The 19502-nt window shown below is 39.4% G+C and overlaps 1 protein-coding gene across 1 annotated transcript in view; it reads left to right on the top strand.

Moving 5' to 3' along the window:
- Positions 1-19502, top strand: part of LOC135585242 (uncharacterized) — a 69900-nt gene that overhangs the window by 35230 nt on the left and 15168 nt on the right. The window contains exons 10-17 of the mRNA XM_065127687.1: positions 904-984; positions 1157-1240; positions 1399-1467; positions 1892-1951; positions 2756-2827; positions 5719-5826; positions 5930-6000; positions 18591-18674. Coding sequence (XP_064983759.1) covers positions 904-984; positions 1157-1240; positions 1399-1467; positions 1892-1951; positions 2756-2827; positions 5719-5826; positions 5930-6000; positions 18591-18674 — 629 coding nt within the window. The remainder of the gene's footprint in view (positions 1-903; positions 985-1156; positions 1241-1398; positions 1468-1891; positions 1952-2755; positions 2828-5718; positions 5827-5929; positions 6001-18590; positions 18675-19502) is intronic.

The raw sequence follows: 19502 nt of genomic DNA, 5'->3' as shown, positions 1-19502 counted from the left end.
TTTCTATGTACATTCTTTTGTTTTTCTTCTGAAGGAAACATGATAATGGAGTTCAATGCCTTGTGCCAAGTGCATATCTCAGATAGCTTTTTATTGATGTGCAGCATGTCATGCTGTGCATACATTAGCTTGCAATAGCCCATGTACTTTGTCATTATCTTTTATATATTTATATAATTATTTTGATATAAACTGGATGGACTGACATGCCTCAAGCAGAGAACATCTGCATCTAAGCTTAAAACATCATATATTGCCAGCAATTTCTGCTGTGCTGCAGAGGCTGGTGTAATGTTGCCACTATGGTTTCCAAAACAAGTGCTACTGTTCATATGTGATTAGGTCAAAATTTGCCATTTCTTGGTACGGGGTCTATCAATACCTTTTGGCACGGCACAGTTTGTGCCAGTCAGTACAGGTTACAAATTGACCTCATCAAAATACATTGGCACTTCCAGCTTGGTTTGGCATGATGCATGCCGATATTTCTGGCACTGGTCTGGCGTGTTGCATGCCTATACTTCTTTGGGATGACACATTCTGGTCTGTGCTGACAAGTGTTGATCATTATGGTACAGAGTATTCATGCATAGTGTAGTTAGTAACTTTTCTGCACTGTTCATGCCAGGAAGCTAAAAAGCAGTACAGTAAACTTCTCAACGATATTTCATCTTTAATAGAGAAATTACTATGTATATAACATGCTTATCATTTTCTTGTAATCTAATCTAAGAAAAATGATGGAAATGCAACTTCAACATCTGAGTTATAGAGAATTTGAAAGTTCGGACAATTTTTGCTAATAATATATGTAGTTTTGAATTTATCAGAATATTCTGAGTGGTCTTTGTACTTGCTTTGGTTCACTTTGTCAAAGAGAATGTTGAACATTTGTGAAATCAGGACAAGGAGGCACAACTTAATGAAAATAACAAGGAAGAGGATAAAAATGAGGCATCTTTTGAGGCTTTCCGCAAATTAAAGGTATCTTCACTGTCTTTTATTCTTAGTGGTTATCTTCATTAGTTGCCAAGAGTTTGAAAGATGACGAAATATGATAGTAGATTGTTGTTTGAATATCCATTCTTGTTCATTTCTTTAATGCTTTAAATAATCCAATTGATTGATGATATTGAATTATGTTTTCATTTCATAGGTCAAGGACTCTTTAGATTTGGTTAAGGTGCACCTACTTCAGCATTACACTAAACCACCACCACGTTACTCTGAAGGAGCACTGGTTAGTGATGTCCAGTACAAGATTGAGTTTATACTGGTCGCCTTCTCTTATTTATTAGGATTTTCATCTATTTTTTAGTGCTCAAGTACGAAGTTCTCTGCAAATTACAAAGTTGTCTTTTCTTTCTTAGTCTTTTAATTGTTTATACTCTTTTGAAGGTTAAAAAGCTAGAAGAACTTGGAATTGGAAGGCCATCAACTTATGCATCCATAATGAAAGTGTTGCAGGTACTCATTAAATTGCATTATATAGACTGTTCTATAGGGCATGAACATTTTGGTCATGTTTCCTACTGAAATAAGTAGCAGCTTCTACTATCTGAAACAAATGCTTACAAGAGGCTATACATTCAGCTTCTTAACAGAATGTAGGTTTTAGAATACTAAACCCTATACCAGTTTGTGTTCCCATTGTATGTAGAAGCTGTTGCAAGATTTACAAAGGCTAGCATGTGTAGAGTACAGGGAGCAAGTTTGTAGTAAATGAATTCACACATTGTCTCCTAATATCATCTGGTTATGTATTAGCTTCTAAGCAACATTACCTTCAAGATTATATTGATGAAATTGATTTATATCATCTGTTAATTGTTATCACTGTCACCTGTTGTTTTATATCCAAAAGTTGATCAGCCAAATTGCTTGTGTTCAGGATAGAAACTACATCTCAATGAAAAGTCGGATTCTTTATCCAGAATTTCGTGGTCGCATGGTATGGTATTACTTTTTAATCTTTGTCACATGGTTTTCTTAATGTAAACTATAGAAAGTTGCAATTTGCTATATCTCAAGGATAGGGATACTACTTTGATGTTATTTTCCCTGTAGCATGCTAGATGCTGTCATCAATGGCAGTCTTTTCTCTATTATTGTGATCCATTATAACAGTTCTGTTGAAGGTGGTCTAGGCACTCCACTAGCTACCCAAAGAGGTGATGAACTGCTAGTCGCATTTTTAAATTTCTAGTTGACTATGCAAGTTCTTAATTCCAGGCAAATAAGAGTAAGGGAAGGAGAACTTGTGGTCACCAGGAGGTAAAACTTGTCCCCTGTCATGTTTTGGATCCGTGGCTGCTCATAGGAACAACAAGGGAAACTCACTAGAACAGTGGGGGAGGGTCACCAGGAGGAGAGATTGTGGTCAACCAAATGTAGGCAACAAGATAGCACAAATAGAGGACGTGCATTGTAGCTTTTGTAAGTTGGTTGGACAGAGGGGATGTCAGGTCTTTTAAGTGGGAAACTAGTCGAGTTGGTCGGAACATTCAACAATACATGTTGAAACTGATTGCATTTGTTCAGTTCATCTATTTATAGAAAAATATGTTCCTGCATGGTAGGACACACTCTTGGATGCTACAAATCCCTTCTAAATAAACTTGTTTAAAAACAGTCCCTCTGCACATTGTAAGCCTTTTGGTCAGTTATTTTGAGTCAGTTATTTTTGACTTTCTTAACTTCTTTTCTTCTAGATCTAACAAAAATTTGATTGGTGCATTTTCTGATGTTATTTTAGGTGTCAGCATTTCTTTCCCATCATTTCTCAGAGGTTGCTGATTACAGTTTTACAGCTGACATGGAGAATGAGGTACTTATTGCTTATGCTATCAAACATTGTTGCTTTCATTGTCTGTCATCGATTTGGCAATAAGTGCACATTGGAAAAGCACAATCAGTTTGTCAGAGGTCTTGTTATATATCAAAAAACTGGTATAGCTATTATTGGTTGCGGTTCTTAATTGTTTGATAGAAGTCATAATTTTCATTGATTGCACAATTATATTTTGCATATTCTCATCTTGTTTGACTGTTTCTTGTTCTTTGGTTTCTTTTTTTTTTGGTATAATAATCTTCAAGCACACACAAACCACAAATTTTTTCGTGTCTGCATGCAGGCCTGGTGACAAAAACTGTCACCTAAGTATTAAAGAAGACATTTTTGGTAAATGTCATAGAAAGTTTTCATGGGGGCCTGATTATCATAGATATATGTAGCAGTTCCTGATATGCTTTATTTGCAGCTGAAACTCAGTGGCTAAGCCTCTTGTACTTTATAGGAACAGAATTCTTAGATGCTTTGAATTTCATTCTTCAACTAAAAGTACATCATGAAATTACCTTAAAGTGGTAGCCTACAGTCAAGTAGTTTATGAAGGATTCCAAGAAGGTAAATTTGGTAATTGCCTTGATGATCTTCTTTTAATAAAGCATGCATTTTTCTATCAAATTCCACAAAGAATGAAAGCATTCATTAAAGGCACTGATGGAATGTCCTTGTGTTGTTTTTCTTATAGTGCTTCCATGTAGATCCCTTCCAATTTCTGGACGCTTATAGTGCTTTGGTAGTTTGGTTGAATAAAGTTATCAATAGAAAGCAATCAGTATTCCTTGAAAATTTTTATTTATTTTCCAGTCATGTACAGTCTGGATGACCTGGGATTCGTGTCTTGTTATCTCTTTAACTTCTTGAGCCTGCAGATGGTTGTTGATTATTAAATTATAATTTTTTTTCCAAGATGAATGATGTCCATGTCCTCACTCTTTATATGAGGTTAAAGTGGAATTTGTCTCCTTTTGCAAATCTGTGAGAGGCTGATTATCAATTGCAAACTCTGCTAAAGCCTAGTGTGTAGGTTTCTGAAGTTAATTGTGCTCTATAAGTTACGTCTAAGCTTATTGATAGTTTAAGAACTATAATTTTATGCTAAACCTGGTGTAGTACAAGATAATGAAGGCACCTTGCTGGTTGCCTTCTGCAATATATATTTGTTTTGACCATTTTAAGCTGTCGATGACCCCGAACAATTCTGGATACCAGTTTGGCTATGGACTGGCATAGGTTCCGATATCTGGAACTGCAATCCTTAGTACAACTAGTCTGTTATCAGTGCTAGATAGACAAATTGGGTCTTCTCGTTTGGTGATGATTAAATGTTTTTTTATTTTGACATTCATTACCTCTTGAAGTTGATGTAGACTTAAAGGTTCTCAGTGTACAGTACCTTAGAACAGAATAAAAGAAAACAAGTATATCTTAATGCAAGTGCTTCTACTACTTTTAAAAGGCAATGTAAAGGATTGAAGGCAGAAATGTTTGTGACAACTCACCATTCTGCTATAGGCAGCTTGAGCAGGTTTTTGGGTGTAGCTTCAGTACTGTCAGGTATATAGAAGTTGTCTTTTAAAATCATGAGTTCTCTCTCTTAGAAATTGAGCTAAAATTGGCTACAATTTGTAGGTTGCAACTTGGAGTTTTCTCTTTTTTACTTCTCTCTTTTTTTAACAACTTCTAACATCATGCAGTAGGTTGCAATTGGCTACAAATTGTTCGAGATGAAGGGAGCAAGAGATTACCATGCCATCTATTACAAGTCAATATAGGTCAAGATATATTATGTCAAATAGGTATTGGCTTGCACAATGCTGGCCTGTGCCGTTGTATATGTATGTCAATTTTTGGTCTATGCCAACAGTTGCTTCTCACCCAAAAGCTATTGGCATTCTCCTGTGCCATGAAATGACAACACTGACTGAAACTGGCTTAACTCATCAGTAATTGGTGTGGATTTGACTTGATTGTTGTGGTTAACAGTTGATCATGATTACCCATAATTAAGGTTTTTTTTTTTCTGCAAAAAGGCAAGAATTGTATTGATAAAAAAGGAGATATAATACAGTTTAACACAGACAAGTTCCGTTACTTCAAATTGTAGGGAACAAAAGGAACACCCCAAGGCCTACATAATTAAGGATTTTGTGATAGATCCAATTGATTTTTATGAGATTGGCAGGCCTAGATTGGGATCCAGTCAATCAGTCAGACCAGGAGTTTTCTTGATGATGGTGCCTTCTTTTAGTTGGACATTTGGTCATTACTGCTCTCACTTTAATGCCAAGTGTACTTTGTAAAGTATATGCTTATGGCATTACCAACTTCTGTAGCTAGTAGTTGATGACAAATGCGAAAAGATTAAAGAGTAATGTTTACTCATTAGAAGGTTTTGAGCAACATAGTAATACATGTCCCATTTAATGCTTTATGGATTCATTTGAAGATCTTCAATGCCACAAAACATAGTTCTCTTTTCTGCTAAGCTAGTAAAAGCTAATCTTTATCCTCTGATTGAAATTACTATTGAAAACTTCTGTAAATGCTTTTTGCAAGATTTATATTTATATGATGATGATCTCTTCTATGCATGTTCAGGGTTTGTGTGTTTATTGTTTGAGTCACTAAGATATCTGATTTAGTGAATATTCAAATGTTTTCCAGGAATGACATATATAGTATGGGCAGTTTCATATTTATGTATACTAGTTATGGTAGAAAATAGCCTTAAATATGATATGTATATTTGTTTGCAAAGGGTAGTTATGAGATGTATATATAGCTGATTTTTACATGACTATTTACTTTGGACTCATGTAGTGTTGGCTATTTTTGTTGATTGCACTCTATCAATTTTTACCTTTGATCAGCTAGATAATGTATGTGCTGGAACTACCGAATGGAAAGGGCTTTTGAAAGATTATTGGTCACGATTTAGTAAGTACTGTGACCTTGCAGGCAAATGTGATACTCGTCAGGTAGTTTACCAATGTACTTATTCTTTATTTTTTTTAACGTTTACAGTAAGCAACCTGATTCTTTTTTGTTAGTTTAAGGAAAGACTGCTTATTCATTTTGCAGGTAGAGAAAATGTTGGAGGAAACATTTGGACACATATTGTTTGCTTCACTAAGGAGCAGAGAGTGTCCTAGGTATTGCCAACTATTAACTATTTGATTTTGACTAAGATTTGGAATTTGATATTTATCTCTGGTGAAGTTACATAACTACCCTTATAGTGATTGACCTTCAATTGTTTTTCTCAAGATCCACACAATTTGTCTAAATTCTGAGTTATTATTATTTTGATGGTGCTCTTGTTATCATGGAACTCCATTTCACCCAGACCAATACCTGTACGGGTATGCCGATGTTATTAAAAGAAAATTTTAAAAGGTCAAAATTGGGGCCCACGATCGCAAGCCCTCTTCTTAGTGGACCATTGTTGTCATCCACCATTGTGAAAGTTTGAAACCTCCCCTCATCTCGATGTCATCTGCCGACCTTGCTGCCCTCATGTGGCCTTGGTGTGCTTCCTCCACTTCTTCCTTCCTCTTCCTTGTTCCTTTGCTTTTTCCCTTCTCTTCTTCCTCCACCATATATTCCTTCCTCTAATATTTCTTCTTCTTCCTCTTCCAATCTTCAGTGTGTACATGTGTACCATCTGTCTATATACCAATACCGATTGACATGTTTGGCTAGGGACCGGTATGGTGCCCTGGTACGAGATTGAGTCCTTGCTTGTTATTACCTCTGTATGCTTTACAAGTCCTGACAAACCTCACTGAAAACTAATTTATCATCTTCAGTTTTGCATTTTGACATTGTTACACACAACAACTAATTGTAGTGTTAAATTGGCAAAATCATTCTGCAATTTATCTATGCTAAATCTTCATGCATAGGCCAATGATGAATGCAATTGTTGGGATCCCTCTACCCTCTTGGAACCATAACCAAATTCCTTGGAGGTCATATTGATATCAAACATATGACAAATATGTTATTGTATACAAATTAATATGTTTTTCGAATTTAAAAGGTTTTGCATAAAGTACATAAAACATAAAGAGGTATATGAACACAGGAGAATATAATTTTTCTCATTAGTTAATCTTTTTTGTATGCAAAGGAAGACTTATATAGGCTTATTACAACCTGTACAATTAAGGAAATTAATTCTATACAATATTTTATTCTAATTTATTTCCTATAATATGAGTTGATTTGATACTGATTGAGTGGTCCAAAATAGGGGATAGATTCCCTTAATTATGGGATTATAAAATCTCTTAATTATGGGATTCAAAATCCTTTAATCATGGGATTTTCAACACTCCCCCTCAAGTTGGCTCAAAGATGTCAATCATTCTCAGCTTGCTCGTTAGATCCTCATTAAAAGATTTTTTAAGCCCTTTGGTAAGAATCAAGGTTTGCCGTACCGGACTGTACCGCCCGGTACGGGCGGTATGTACCGGTCCGACAGGCCAGCGGTACGCGGACCGTACCGTACAGTAGCACTGTAGCAGTGTACAGTGCTCGGTACACGTGAGTGTACCGCTCGGTACACCTGGGTGTACCGAGCGGTATACCGTACCGTACCGGTACCGAGCCCGGGTCGAAATGCCGGTACGGTACGGTACGGCGAACCTTGGTAAGAATATTTGTTAGTTGCTTCTCTATAGGAATATAGGGCATGTAGACAATTCCTTCTTCAAGTTTCTCCTTTATGAAATGTCGATATACTTCAACATGCTTTGAACAATCATGGTGGTGTACTGGATTATGAACAATGTTAATAATAGCCTTATTGTCACAGTATAGTCTCATAGGAGTTTCAGTGGGTATTTGTAATTCTTTTAGAAGCATTTTTAGCCATATTCACAAATACCTTGTGCTACCACTTTGAACTTTGCTTCACCACTGCTTTTAGCAACCATGATTCATCGTACTGGTTCGTACCGGTGTATTGATCGACCGCCGGTACGATACATATCGATGTACCAACCAAGGTTTGCCGTACCGGACTGTACCGCCCGGTACGGGCGGTACGTACCGGTCCGACAGGCTAGCGGTACGCGGACCACCCTGTACCGGGCCGCTCGTACCGAGCACTGTAGCAGTGCTACAGTGCTCGGTACACCTGAGTGTACCGAGCTGTCACGACCTTAGCTGGTTTTGCCTAAGGCGTGCGGCACCCTCGCGTGTCCGTCCGCAAAGGTCAGCCTCCCCGAAGCCTCCCATTGTCCCTTAGGACCAACAAAAGAGAGAACGGGTTAAAGAGAACGCCTCAATCGGGATCCACAAGCAAACATGTCCGAAAAACACTTCATAGACAATGCAAATTACAAACAGACTTTACAAGCTCCGAATAGTTGCACAACAAAGGGTAAAATGGTCCATTACAGACCGAAAAGCTCTGTCACGTGTCCACATGACACAACCTTTATTTACAAGCCTAAAGAGGCCACCAACCCAACTAAAATGAGACTTATAAGCCTTCGGCCGCCCCTCTACCTGCTGTACAAGGCATGAACATGCCAAAAGACAACGGACAGACATAAGCATTACATCCAACATCTTGTTTAGAAGTTTGTCCGTTACATTCTCCCCCACTTATCCCTTCGACGTCCTCGTCGAAGCCTTTGTGAACACTGCAACTCTTCGCCTTTGCTGAGTCTTCAATCTTCTGCTCCAGCTGCAATGCGCCTCCTGGCTCCCAACTGCTCTCCGCTGCTGTTTCTGAGTAGTCGAACCTTTGATCCGCCATGCTGCTTCAACTCGCCAATGACTCTGACTCTGGTGTGGGGTTGGCTGAGTTGTATTGATCCTCGTTGATTCCTGCGGATCCCCCAAATGAAGGAAAAGACCATCCTTACTGCGCCAGTCTCTCAAAATTTCCTCATACTGCTTGAACTGGGTGGATGCTTGTTGGAGCTTTAACGAGCATCGCCTCGCAAACTTCCGAAGTTTTGGGTCCTTCCTCCACAAAATCTGCTCATTGACTCTTCTTTCAGTTAGTTGTCACATCCAAGTAGGTTCGCATCACTTCCGCTTTCGATTGGCATTTCGTAGGGAAATGAGGCGGACAATCTACTCTCAGTAGCACTGATCACCGTTGGTGAGGATTTGACAACTATTGTCTTCCATTATCTTCGAAGGGTCTTTGAACTTGTGCAGCGCTCCTCTGCTGGATAGATAAGAGAATTGGGGTACTCAGTTTCGCCCATTCTCTTAAGAGTTGAGAAGGAAAAAGTTACTTGACTTCGCCCGCCTCCTCGAGGTTGTACTTCATGCATCGAGCTGGTTACTGGCCTTCGCCTGCTCTTTGCTCACACTTCTGAAGCACTTGAAGTGTTTGCACTCCTTACATTGAGTTAGCTACTGTGATTCACCTTCTCAATGCCATTGAACTTCTGGAATGCAAGAAGTTTTCACCCCAACTTGGAGTAATTCTCTGATAGATGAGGTCGCCTCTGGGATTGTACCGTCTTCTCCATCAACCCTGCCGCCTACTCCACTGAGTAGTAAAGGTACAGCACCGTGTACTGCTTGCTTCGTTCCTTGGTCGTGCACCCTTGCATGACCTGAAGTCCTTCACTTACGGCTATCTTGATGAGAAACTTGTTGACACCGGTCTTACGAAGTTTCTTGCCCTCTGCCCTTCAGCCTTGTCTCGGTACTTGGAGATTGCCTCTGCATGCTCCACCTCCTCGGCCCCTTTCACGACCAAGCGCTCTCCCCCCATGAGAGCAAGGGATCAATGACTTGCACGGAAGTCCCGCCTCTGCGGTACCATGGCGCTTCCATGCCCATGGCCCTACTATCCGTCGCCTCGCCTCTGTATCCCTTTTCTTCACAATCAATAGAGATGTCTCCGTGGCACTCCTCTGAGTCCACCTCCATTCTAACTGATGCTTGATTTTGGGTAGCTAAGTCCCTCTGGACTCGTCGTCGCTTCCTCGCCCCTTTCGACCCCCTGCTTCAACACCACTGTGTTCTCCAAGCAGTCCGTTTGGTCGATGGAAAGACAGACTGCAACTCCCATGCATGGCCTCTGCCATCACGTTGTAGAGTTTGCAGCGATTCTGTTCTCCTTAGCTTCCTTGGTAGCAACGTTCGCTTACTCGACCTTGTCCTCTGACTTGTCGGGCTCCCTTAAGCGAATATGAGCTCTGGAGCAGTCCAACTCTCCAGCTGCTTCGATCATATCTCTGCATGATCAAGTCCCTCCCATGGAACTCACTGGTACTTGCATTCGAACTTTTTCCTTGGTGGAACCCAGCCCCCATATGCTGATGACCAAGGTTTTCATCCGATGCAAAATTCGGTGCACGCCCGGAAGACCCGCCTCTGCGGTACCATGGCCTTCACTCCTTGAATCCATAGCCCTTCCTGCCGTCGTGTTGTTCACCAAAGCGGAGCTCCCAGTAGCTCCCGATCATACCTCCATATGATCTCATCCCTCACGGGACAATGTCGTGTGTGTCGCATTGCCACGAACTGTTCCACCACGATCCGCTGCACCATGTCGCCTCCTGGTGACATCTCCATTGCATTCTGATCTTTGTGGAATAAACTCGAATTGTGAACCCTCCATGTGTGGCCTCTGCCAATACATCGCAGGGTTTCCTCTACCTTCGATTTTGTTCACTCCTTTGGCAATCGACCTTCATCCACCCACTCTTGGGTCACACCTAGATGAAGCACCACTCTAGGACAGTCCGTCGCCTAGTAGCTCCCGAAGTCCACCGACTTCACTGTAGTTTGTGCACCATTGTCTGGATCCTGGGCCTCTGCCCCTATCAGCACAATCTCCGCTGCGCACTGCTTCCTTCATGGCAACTTGAATGGCAACACTGTGGCATATTCTTCAAGAGTACCCGCCTCTGCGTCCTCTTGCCCCGTGCTAAGACCTTCTGAACCCAACTTCGCCTCCGCAAATTGAGTCGCCTTAGTTCCTCCATCAAATGCTCCTCCGAGATAAGGTGCATGTGCCCAGAAGCTCCCTTCGTCTTTGGCACCATGCAAGATGAGTCCGCTCCGTCAGAATGAAGGACCCATGGAACAACATGATCCTACCCTTGCCTCTGCAAGAGTTCATGTCTTTGACCTCTGTCTAAGGAAAGCACTGTGCTTCTGCTCCATGTTCCAACTTCTCTGTTGGCTCCCTTCATGCGGCTTGGGTACTTCGCCAAGTTACACCCAAGTTGCTCCGCTCCTCGTTTTTGCATTGAGTCGATGGTGGCCCTCGCGCCCTCCATTCCACGGGTCAGCCCTCCCTTGATTCCGATCTCCATATCGACTCTAAATGTGCCTTCATTTAAGTTGCTTTAGGTCGCTCCCCCACTTGATCTCGCAATGCATCCATCAATGCATTCTCTCGAGCGAGATCATGTGGCAACTCCTCGCTGCTTGCTCGGTCCATTGAGCTTCGTGGAGTTGTTGTTTGTGAGGTACTTCTCCTCAACATGTGAAGTCCGTCTCACATGGTTCTCCCTCTGGAGTGCCGAGACTTATCCCTCCTAGATAACTGTCCCGTTGGAGCAACATCTCTCTTCGTTTCGGAGACCCCCATCCCCTTGGACTACTCCGATCTGCTGAACAAACTGTGCATTGTTCTGCCTCTTGCAAACGCACTTGCTAGATTGCGCCTCCACGTCAATACGGCCACCGCCGCACCCCTCAAGGCCTAGCAACATGCTAAACTCGTTGCACACTTCAGCCTCCTCCGGACGTATCCTTCACATGACGAAGAGAAAGTTTCAATGCTCCATGGCGCCGAGTCTCGGTCGCCTTGGGATGGCCACGAACATTCCATCGTCCGTATACAAGCCCATGCATGAGTACCAAATTCTTCGAGTTAGCAATTCCCCTCACCTCTGTGAGCTTTGCATAACTCTTTTGGTCGTTGAACAACTCATTCCACCTTGGATGGTCTCATTCTTGCCAAGCGCCTCGCTTGCCTAGAGCACCATCAAGTATAGTTGTCAACGTTGAGCCGTAGCTCAAACTCAGCCATCCCAACCTTTGTGCGCTCCGAATTCTTCCAAGCTTGCCTGTTCTCGTGGTGCCTCTTGCGCGAAGGGTTGGCCATTCCTCAAAATGCCAATGTTAGATGCCCGCTCCTCTGAGCGACTCTTTTCCCTACATCTCCATGCCCGTTTTCCCTCAAACGATCGCGCGTGTGCTGACTGCCCTCAACGCAGCCCCGCTAGGTCCCCCACGTTTGCATGTCAAGTGTTTCTATGAGTGCTTGTCCCGCTCTGATACCATATTGTCACGACCTTAGCTGGTTTTGCCTAAGGCGTGCGGCACCCTCGCGTGTCCGTCCGCAAAGGTCAGCCTCCCCGAAGCCTCCCATTGTCCCTTAGGACCAACAAAAGAGAGAACGGGTTAAAGAGAACGCCTCAATCGGGATCCACAAGCAAACATGTCCGAAAAACACTTCATAGACAATGCAAATTACAAACAGACTTTACAAGCTCCGAATAGTTGCACAACAAAGGGTAAAATGGTCCATTACAGATCGAAAAGCTCTGTCACGTGTCCACATGACACAACCTTTATTTACAAGCCTAAAGAGGCCACCAACCCAACTAAAATGGGACTTATAAGCCTTCGGCCGCCCCTCTACCTGCTGTACAAGGCATGAACATGCCAAAAGACAACGGACAGACATAAGCATTACATCCAACATCTTGTTTAGAAGTTTGTCCGTTACAGAGCGGTATACCGTACCGTACCGGTACCGAGCCCGGGTCGAAACGCCGGTACGGTACGGTACGGCGAACCTTGGTACCAACACACAATACGATAGGGTGTCTTAACAGACTAGTATATGCTGCCCATGCCGACCTCTTGTTGGATCAGTATGTACCGCTCGTACCAAGCGGTATGTTACGGCATGACGATCCTTGTTGGCAACAACTATCTACTTCTTGCTCCTCCAAGTCACCACATTACCTCCAACAAATGTACCATATCTTAAAGTTGATCTTCTATCACTTATTGATCCTGCCCAATCGGCATCAGTGAAAGCCTCAATTCTCATATGATTGTCCTTTTCGAATAATAATCCTTTGCTTGGAGTCCTTTTCAGATATCTAAAGATCCTATATACTGTCTCTAAATGTTCTTCATAGGGTGAGTGCATAAATTGACTCACTACACACTGCAAATGCCAAGTCTGAGCGGGTATGAGATAAGTAAATCAACTTACCTACCAGTCTATGATATTTGATTGCATTTACCATGGCTCTTTGAGAAGGATATCCCAATTTTTGATTGAGTTCTATTGGAGTGTCCATAGGTTTACAACCAACTAACCAAGCATCCCTATTTCTTTTAGAAGGTCTTGGGTGTATTTCCTTTGTGAAACAAATATCTCATTCTTTGATCTCGCTATTTCAATCCCAAAGAAATATTTTAAATGGCCAAGATCTTTAATTTCGAGCTCTTTGGCTAGAATATGCTTCAATTTTTCTCCAATTCTAAGACATCATTGCCTGTTAGGATAATATCATCCATATAAACTATAAGAATAGCAATATCTCCGTTATTTGAGTGTTTATAGAATATTGTACGGTTCAAGTGACTTTGAGTGTAACCATAGCTACAAACTGACATTGTGAACCTCTGAAACCATGCATGTGGGAATTGCTTGAGATCATAAAGAGATCTTCTCAACTTGCACACCTTATTTGAGCCATACAAATTCTCAAAGCTAGGTGGTAGATCCATGTTTACTTCTTCCCCCATTTCTCCATTGAGAAAAATATTTTTCACATCTAATTGATGTAAAGGTCATTCAAAATTAGTTGTAAGAGATAACAATACTCGAATAGTATTTAGTTTTGCAAGTAGAGCAAATGTTTCTTGGTAGTCAATACCATATATTTGAGTAAATCCTTTTGCAACCAATTTGGTTTTGTATCTTTCAATATAATCATCTACTTTATATTTAACAATAAACATCCGTTTGTATCCCACTGGATTCTTCCCCTTTGTCAGATGCACCACACTCCAAGTATCATTCTTTTGAAGAGCTCTCATCTCCTCCATAATTGCCTCTCTTCATTCTGGAATTAATAAAGCATCTTGTATATTTTTTGGAATTTCTAAATTAGACAAGTGCATTGTAAAAGCTTTAAAGGCTGGATACAATCTATGATAGGGCACATATTTAGATATAGGATGTATCATACAAGATCTAATTCCTATTCTAATGGCAATAGAAACATCAAGATCAGAGGAAGGAATAGAGTTACCCATGTCTATGTCTGGATCTGCTGTCAGTTCAGACTCTTGGCAGCAAGGTTCGCAATACCGTACCGTACCGGTATTTCGACTTGGGCTCGGTACCGGTACAGTACGGTATACCGAGTGGTACACCCAGATGTGCCGAGTACTGTAGCACTGCTATAATGCTACAGTGCTACAGTGCACTCGGACCGGTAACAGGCGGTCCACGTACCGACAACCTGTCGGACTGGTATGTACCGGGCGGTACGGTTCGGTATGGCAGACCCTGCTTGGCAGTACTCAAGAGGGTGAACATTGACCTTTTTTAGATTTCGTTGTCTTAAATACATACAAAACTCACAGTGATATCTCTCCCTGAACTAGACTGTCCAATAGCATATTGTGGCGATGGAGATTTGGGGTGTGGTGTTAGAGATTTGGATTCACGAGTATTAATAGGACTAGTTAGTTGTTGGCTAGGTAGGTTTGATAGAGTAAAAATAGGAGATGAACTAACAAGGAAATAGGGTTTAGTAGAGAGTTCCTAAAAACAATCTTCTTAGGTAGAATTCTCTCCCTGAAGATGAATTCTTTTGGAAATATGTTTGGTTTTTAAATTATGTGACATCTATAGTGACAAATATATTTTTCAATATAGGATCATAACATTTGTAACCTTTTTGAGTCGAGGAATAGCTAATGAACACATACTTTAATGCACGAGGTTCAAGTTTACTTTGATGATGGTTATGAAAATGGATAAAAGCAATGCACCCAAATATCTTTGGTGTAAGAGAGTTAAACAATTCCACATATGGGTAAATGGAAGATAAACGATCAAGAAGTGTTTGAAAAATAAATATTCTGGTAGGCATTTGATTAATCAAATATAAAACAGTAAGAATTACATCTTCCCAAAGATATTTAGGAACATAAGTGGTAAATAAAAAAGAGCATGCTACTTCAAGTAGGTGTCTATTTTTTCGTTTTGCAATATCATTTTGTTAGGGGCTATCAACCAAGGATTGAAATATCATACCGTATCGGAGTTTCGACATTCGCTCGGTGCGGTACGATACTATATACCGAGCGGTATACCGTCGATATATATATATATATATATATATATATAAATAATAAAATAATAAAATTTTCGGTGACGTTGCCTCTCTTCTCCCCATGCGGGGCGATGTCGTAGAAAAACGAGGCGACGTCACCTCTCTCTCTCTCTCTCTCTCTATATATATATATATATATATATATAATATTGTTCGGTAGCGAGCAGTCCGTGTATTGGTCTACTGACGGGCCGGTATGTACCATCTGGTACGAGCAGTATTATTAGAAATTGAAGACCTTGCTATCAACACATGAAGATTGGTGGATTATTTCATATTCTAACAAGTAGGAACCGAGAATGGTATTAAAGTATTTTCTACTATCAGTTCTCAAAACTTGAATTTTTTGCTTGGAATTGATTTTGGATCTTGGTATTAAAATTCTTGAAAGTTTTTTCAGCATTAGAATTTTTATTTTAAGCAGTAAACTCAATATACTCTTGTATGGTCATCAATAAATGTTATAAACTACTTGGTTCCAAAAAAATTGGTCACTTAGTAGGACCCCAAATGTCAGTATGCATAAGACTAAATGGTTTGGATTCTTTGTAAGGTCAAGAAGGAAAAACAGTGTGATGGTATTTAGCAAATTGACTAATTTCACATTGAAATAGAGAACTAATATTGTTTCTGAACAATGAAGGTAAAAACTTTTGCAGATAAGGAAAGCTTGGGTGGCCTAGTCTATAGTGCCACAACATTATTTCACTACTAGTTGTAGTGTTACTATTTATTGTCAACTGAGCTTGTCTATTCCAAGTAGTGTCCTCTTCAAGATAATAAAGTCCTTTACTCTCTTTAGCACTGCCAATCATCTTCCTTGAATAGAGGTCCTAAAATTCATAATGAGAAGGAAAGAATTTAGCAACACAATGCAAATCCTTTGTGAGTTTGCTAATAGACAACAAGTTACAAGACGAAATGGGAAATGAAGCACAGAATATAATACAAAGGAATCTGAAATTGCAATTGTCCCTTTTCCTACTATAGAAGAAAGTGATCCATCAGTAATTTTTATTTTAGATTTTCTAGGACAAGGTGTGTAGGAGGAAAACAAGTATGAAAGGCTAGTCATATGACCTGTTGCACCTGAATCTATGATCCAAAAAGCTTTAAGACCAAAAGAAGCAGACAAAGCTATGAAACAATTACCGTTCTTGGCCAAAGAGCAAAATGATGAAGGAGAAGGATTAGGATCTTAGGATAAAATCACATCATACTTTGCATTTGTCATATCCCTTACATTGATTACATTGCATAGCATTAGCAGAAGAATTAATTTCAGTTGTCATAATAAGTGCATAATTTTTTGCAACCACAGATGGAGTGGAAGATCTTATCATGACTTGTCTTCTGCTTTCCTCTCTCCTAACTTTGGATAATATAGCTTGGAGAGATGGTAATGGATCCCTCCCCAGTATCCGTCCGTGAACTTCATCTAGTTATTTGCTTAAACCTGTCAAAAATTGAAAGGTTCGATCCCTCTCAAGAATTTTCATGTATCAAGTACTATCAGCAGCAGATGACCACTCAAAAACATAAAAAATATCAAGCTCTTACCACAGTGTGTTCAAGGTATTAAAAATTTTTGTAACACTGGTATTACCTTGTTTAAGCTCTCTGATCTTATTTGTAATCTCAAATATTTGGGTTGAATTCCCCATATCTAAATATGTCTCGACTACAACAGCCCATAATTCCTTTGCTGTTGGTAAAAGCATATATGTTTGGCCAATTTTTGATTCCATAGAGTTTATCAACCATGATATAATCATGGAATTTTTAGAATCTCATACTTCGAACTTGGGATCATCCTCTACAGGTGTCATTGTTGATCTTGTCAAATAGCTGATCTTTCCTCTTTCTTGAATATACAACTTTATGGACCAAGACCAACGAAGAAAGTTCTGTCCATTGAGTTTATGCATCATAATCAGCAAGGATGGATTGTCACCTAAGTTGCTTATTGGAGATGGAAGCATTGGTTTCATCTTCTCTCCTCCATACATAGTAGTGTAGGTTCCTCACAAGCAAACAAAGAAGTAGAAATAGTTGGGGCTCATCTGGAGAGTGGCAGAATAAAGGAAAAGACTTTCAGTAATTAAGGTTGAAAGAAAGAAGAAAAACTATTCTTATAGGAACCCAACTTTGATACCATGAACACAAGAGAATATAATTTTTCTCATTTATTAATATTTTCTGTATACAAAGGAAGATATATATAGGCTAATTACAACTTGTGCAACTAAGGAAATTGATTCTATACAATATTTCATTCTAATTCATTTCCTATAATATGGGTTGATTTGATACTGGTTGAGTAGCCCAAAATATGGGAAAGTTTCCCTTAATTATGGGATTATAAAATCCCTTAATTATTGGATTTAGAATCCCTTAATCATGGGATTTTATGCGGTATATATATTAGTTGGTGTGAGTTTGTTATAAACAATGATTATTTTTATTTGGATTTCTTTTCTATTAGGTCTTTGGGATTGGAACTGAACTCCCATCTTACTTGGTAGAGAAGTAGGATTGGATTCCCTATGATTGGGATTTGCAATCCAATTATCGCCAATTAAACACTAGAATTGAAATCACACAATCTGATTACCATTCTATGGATCAAATCCCACAAAACATGTCCAATCAACAAAATTAGTGTTGTGGCTGAGAATTTCAAACCCAAGTCAGTAGTAAAAAGTTATCAAGTTATCATGTCCTGAATTTTGACTTGATATGGAGTGATTAAAGGTACAAGTTGTGATAGAAATAGCTCATCAATTAGTCTCTTCTTAGTTTGTAACTTCCTAATCAATCTTGTAGACAAATAAAGTCTCAAGTGAATAACTAAACTGCTGAAGATAAATTGTTGGATTCAATTGCTTGATAAATATCCAACTTCATGGAAACTGTTGATTGTTTAAGACAATAATATTGTGTAATAGCAAGATATAGAGTAGTCTTCTTCTTGCCTGGCTTTAAGCACCAAGGAATTTCTTCACTGGTTCATAGATGTTCCATCGGATCTGCTTATCATGTCAAGTTCTGTTAAAAATCCTTGGGAATTTGGTTGTGTTCGTGAAGGACATGTCCATATATCATATCCTTAAAGAAACTGATAAAATTATTGGCAAAACCAGTTGGGTGCATCATGACCATATGAGGAAATCAGGATTGCATGTGCTCAAAATGCGGCCTGGAAATCCTATTATGTTGAGTTAATGTTTTCTTTGCAGTTTGTCATAGTTCCATAATCATTATATTTCAACTTCTAAATTTTTTGCATAATGTATCTCTTCAGCTTGTACTATACTTGTGGCATTATTTTTTAAATTAAATATAATGCAACTGGACCATGCCTTTTGTTTACTATGCAGTTGTTCTGAGGGGACATTGAAGTTTAAAGTCAGTAGGTTTGGCGCTGGCTATTTTATTGGGTGCAATCAACATCCAAGATGCAAGTATGTAATGATTTTTTTTCATTACTTTTGTTGGCCTAAGTTCTACAGTAGAGATGTATACATGATTTATTTTTCTTTCTGATCTTGCTAGTTTAGCCTCCATTAACAGTGTTGTGAGTTTCTTTAAGATATCCTTTATGTAGGTTAATTCATATTGTTTATGGAAATTGAGTTGGAAAGCATATGATGGTGTTTTTTACAATTCAATGAGAAGGAATAGACAGAATCTTGTTCCGTGATTCAACATCTAGTTCTTCTTTGTAGATTTAGAAAATGGACACCATGATAGAATTTTGCATAATGTTATTAGATTTTTGTTGTTAATACCCTTAAGAACGAATATATACAGGTGCAAAATGAATTGACTTTTGCAAGAATCAAGCTATGCAAAAAATGAAAAGGAACAGTATTGTACTAATGGTAAATTAAAAAGTGAAGATATGATTGGTATCTTTAGGTTCTTCAGCTGCTGTCTATTTGCCTCATGTACAAGATGTTAGGGAAGCAGCTATTTAGAAAGTTTTACAATTATGTGTAATGTGTAGCGTATTCAGTGTTGAACCTTCTCTTAAATAGCATTCTTTTTTATACTTTAGATGATAGGAAATTAAGGGACTTGTACAGATACAACGATACATAAAACGAAACAGAGAACAAAGTGGGAAAACAATGATGGTACATGCTGATCCAGAAAAGACAAGCCCTCAATGCAATTGACAGAAATACAATGATGTTAGTTTCTTATTAGCATATGCCATTGCGATTGATGTGGATTTAATATGTTGCTCCTTTGTTTTGAGAATGAGAGTTGTTATTATCTCTGATCTG

This window comes from Musa acuminata, chromosome BXJ2-10, assembly GCF_036884655.1.
Source record: "Musa acuminata AAA Group cultivar baxijiao chromosome BXJ2-10, Cavendish_Baxijiao_AAA, whole genome shotgun sequence".
Classification (NCBI taxonomy): Eukaryota; Viridiplantae; Streptophyta; class Magnoliopsida; order Zingiberales; family Musaceae; genus Musa; species Musa acuminata.
Note: the sequence above shows the minus strand (reverse complement) of the source record. Positions and strands in the feature narration are given on the sequence as shown.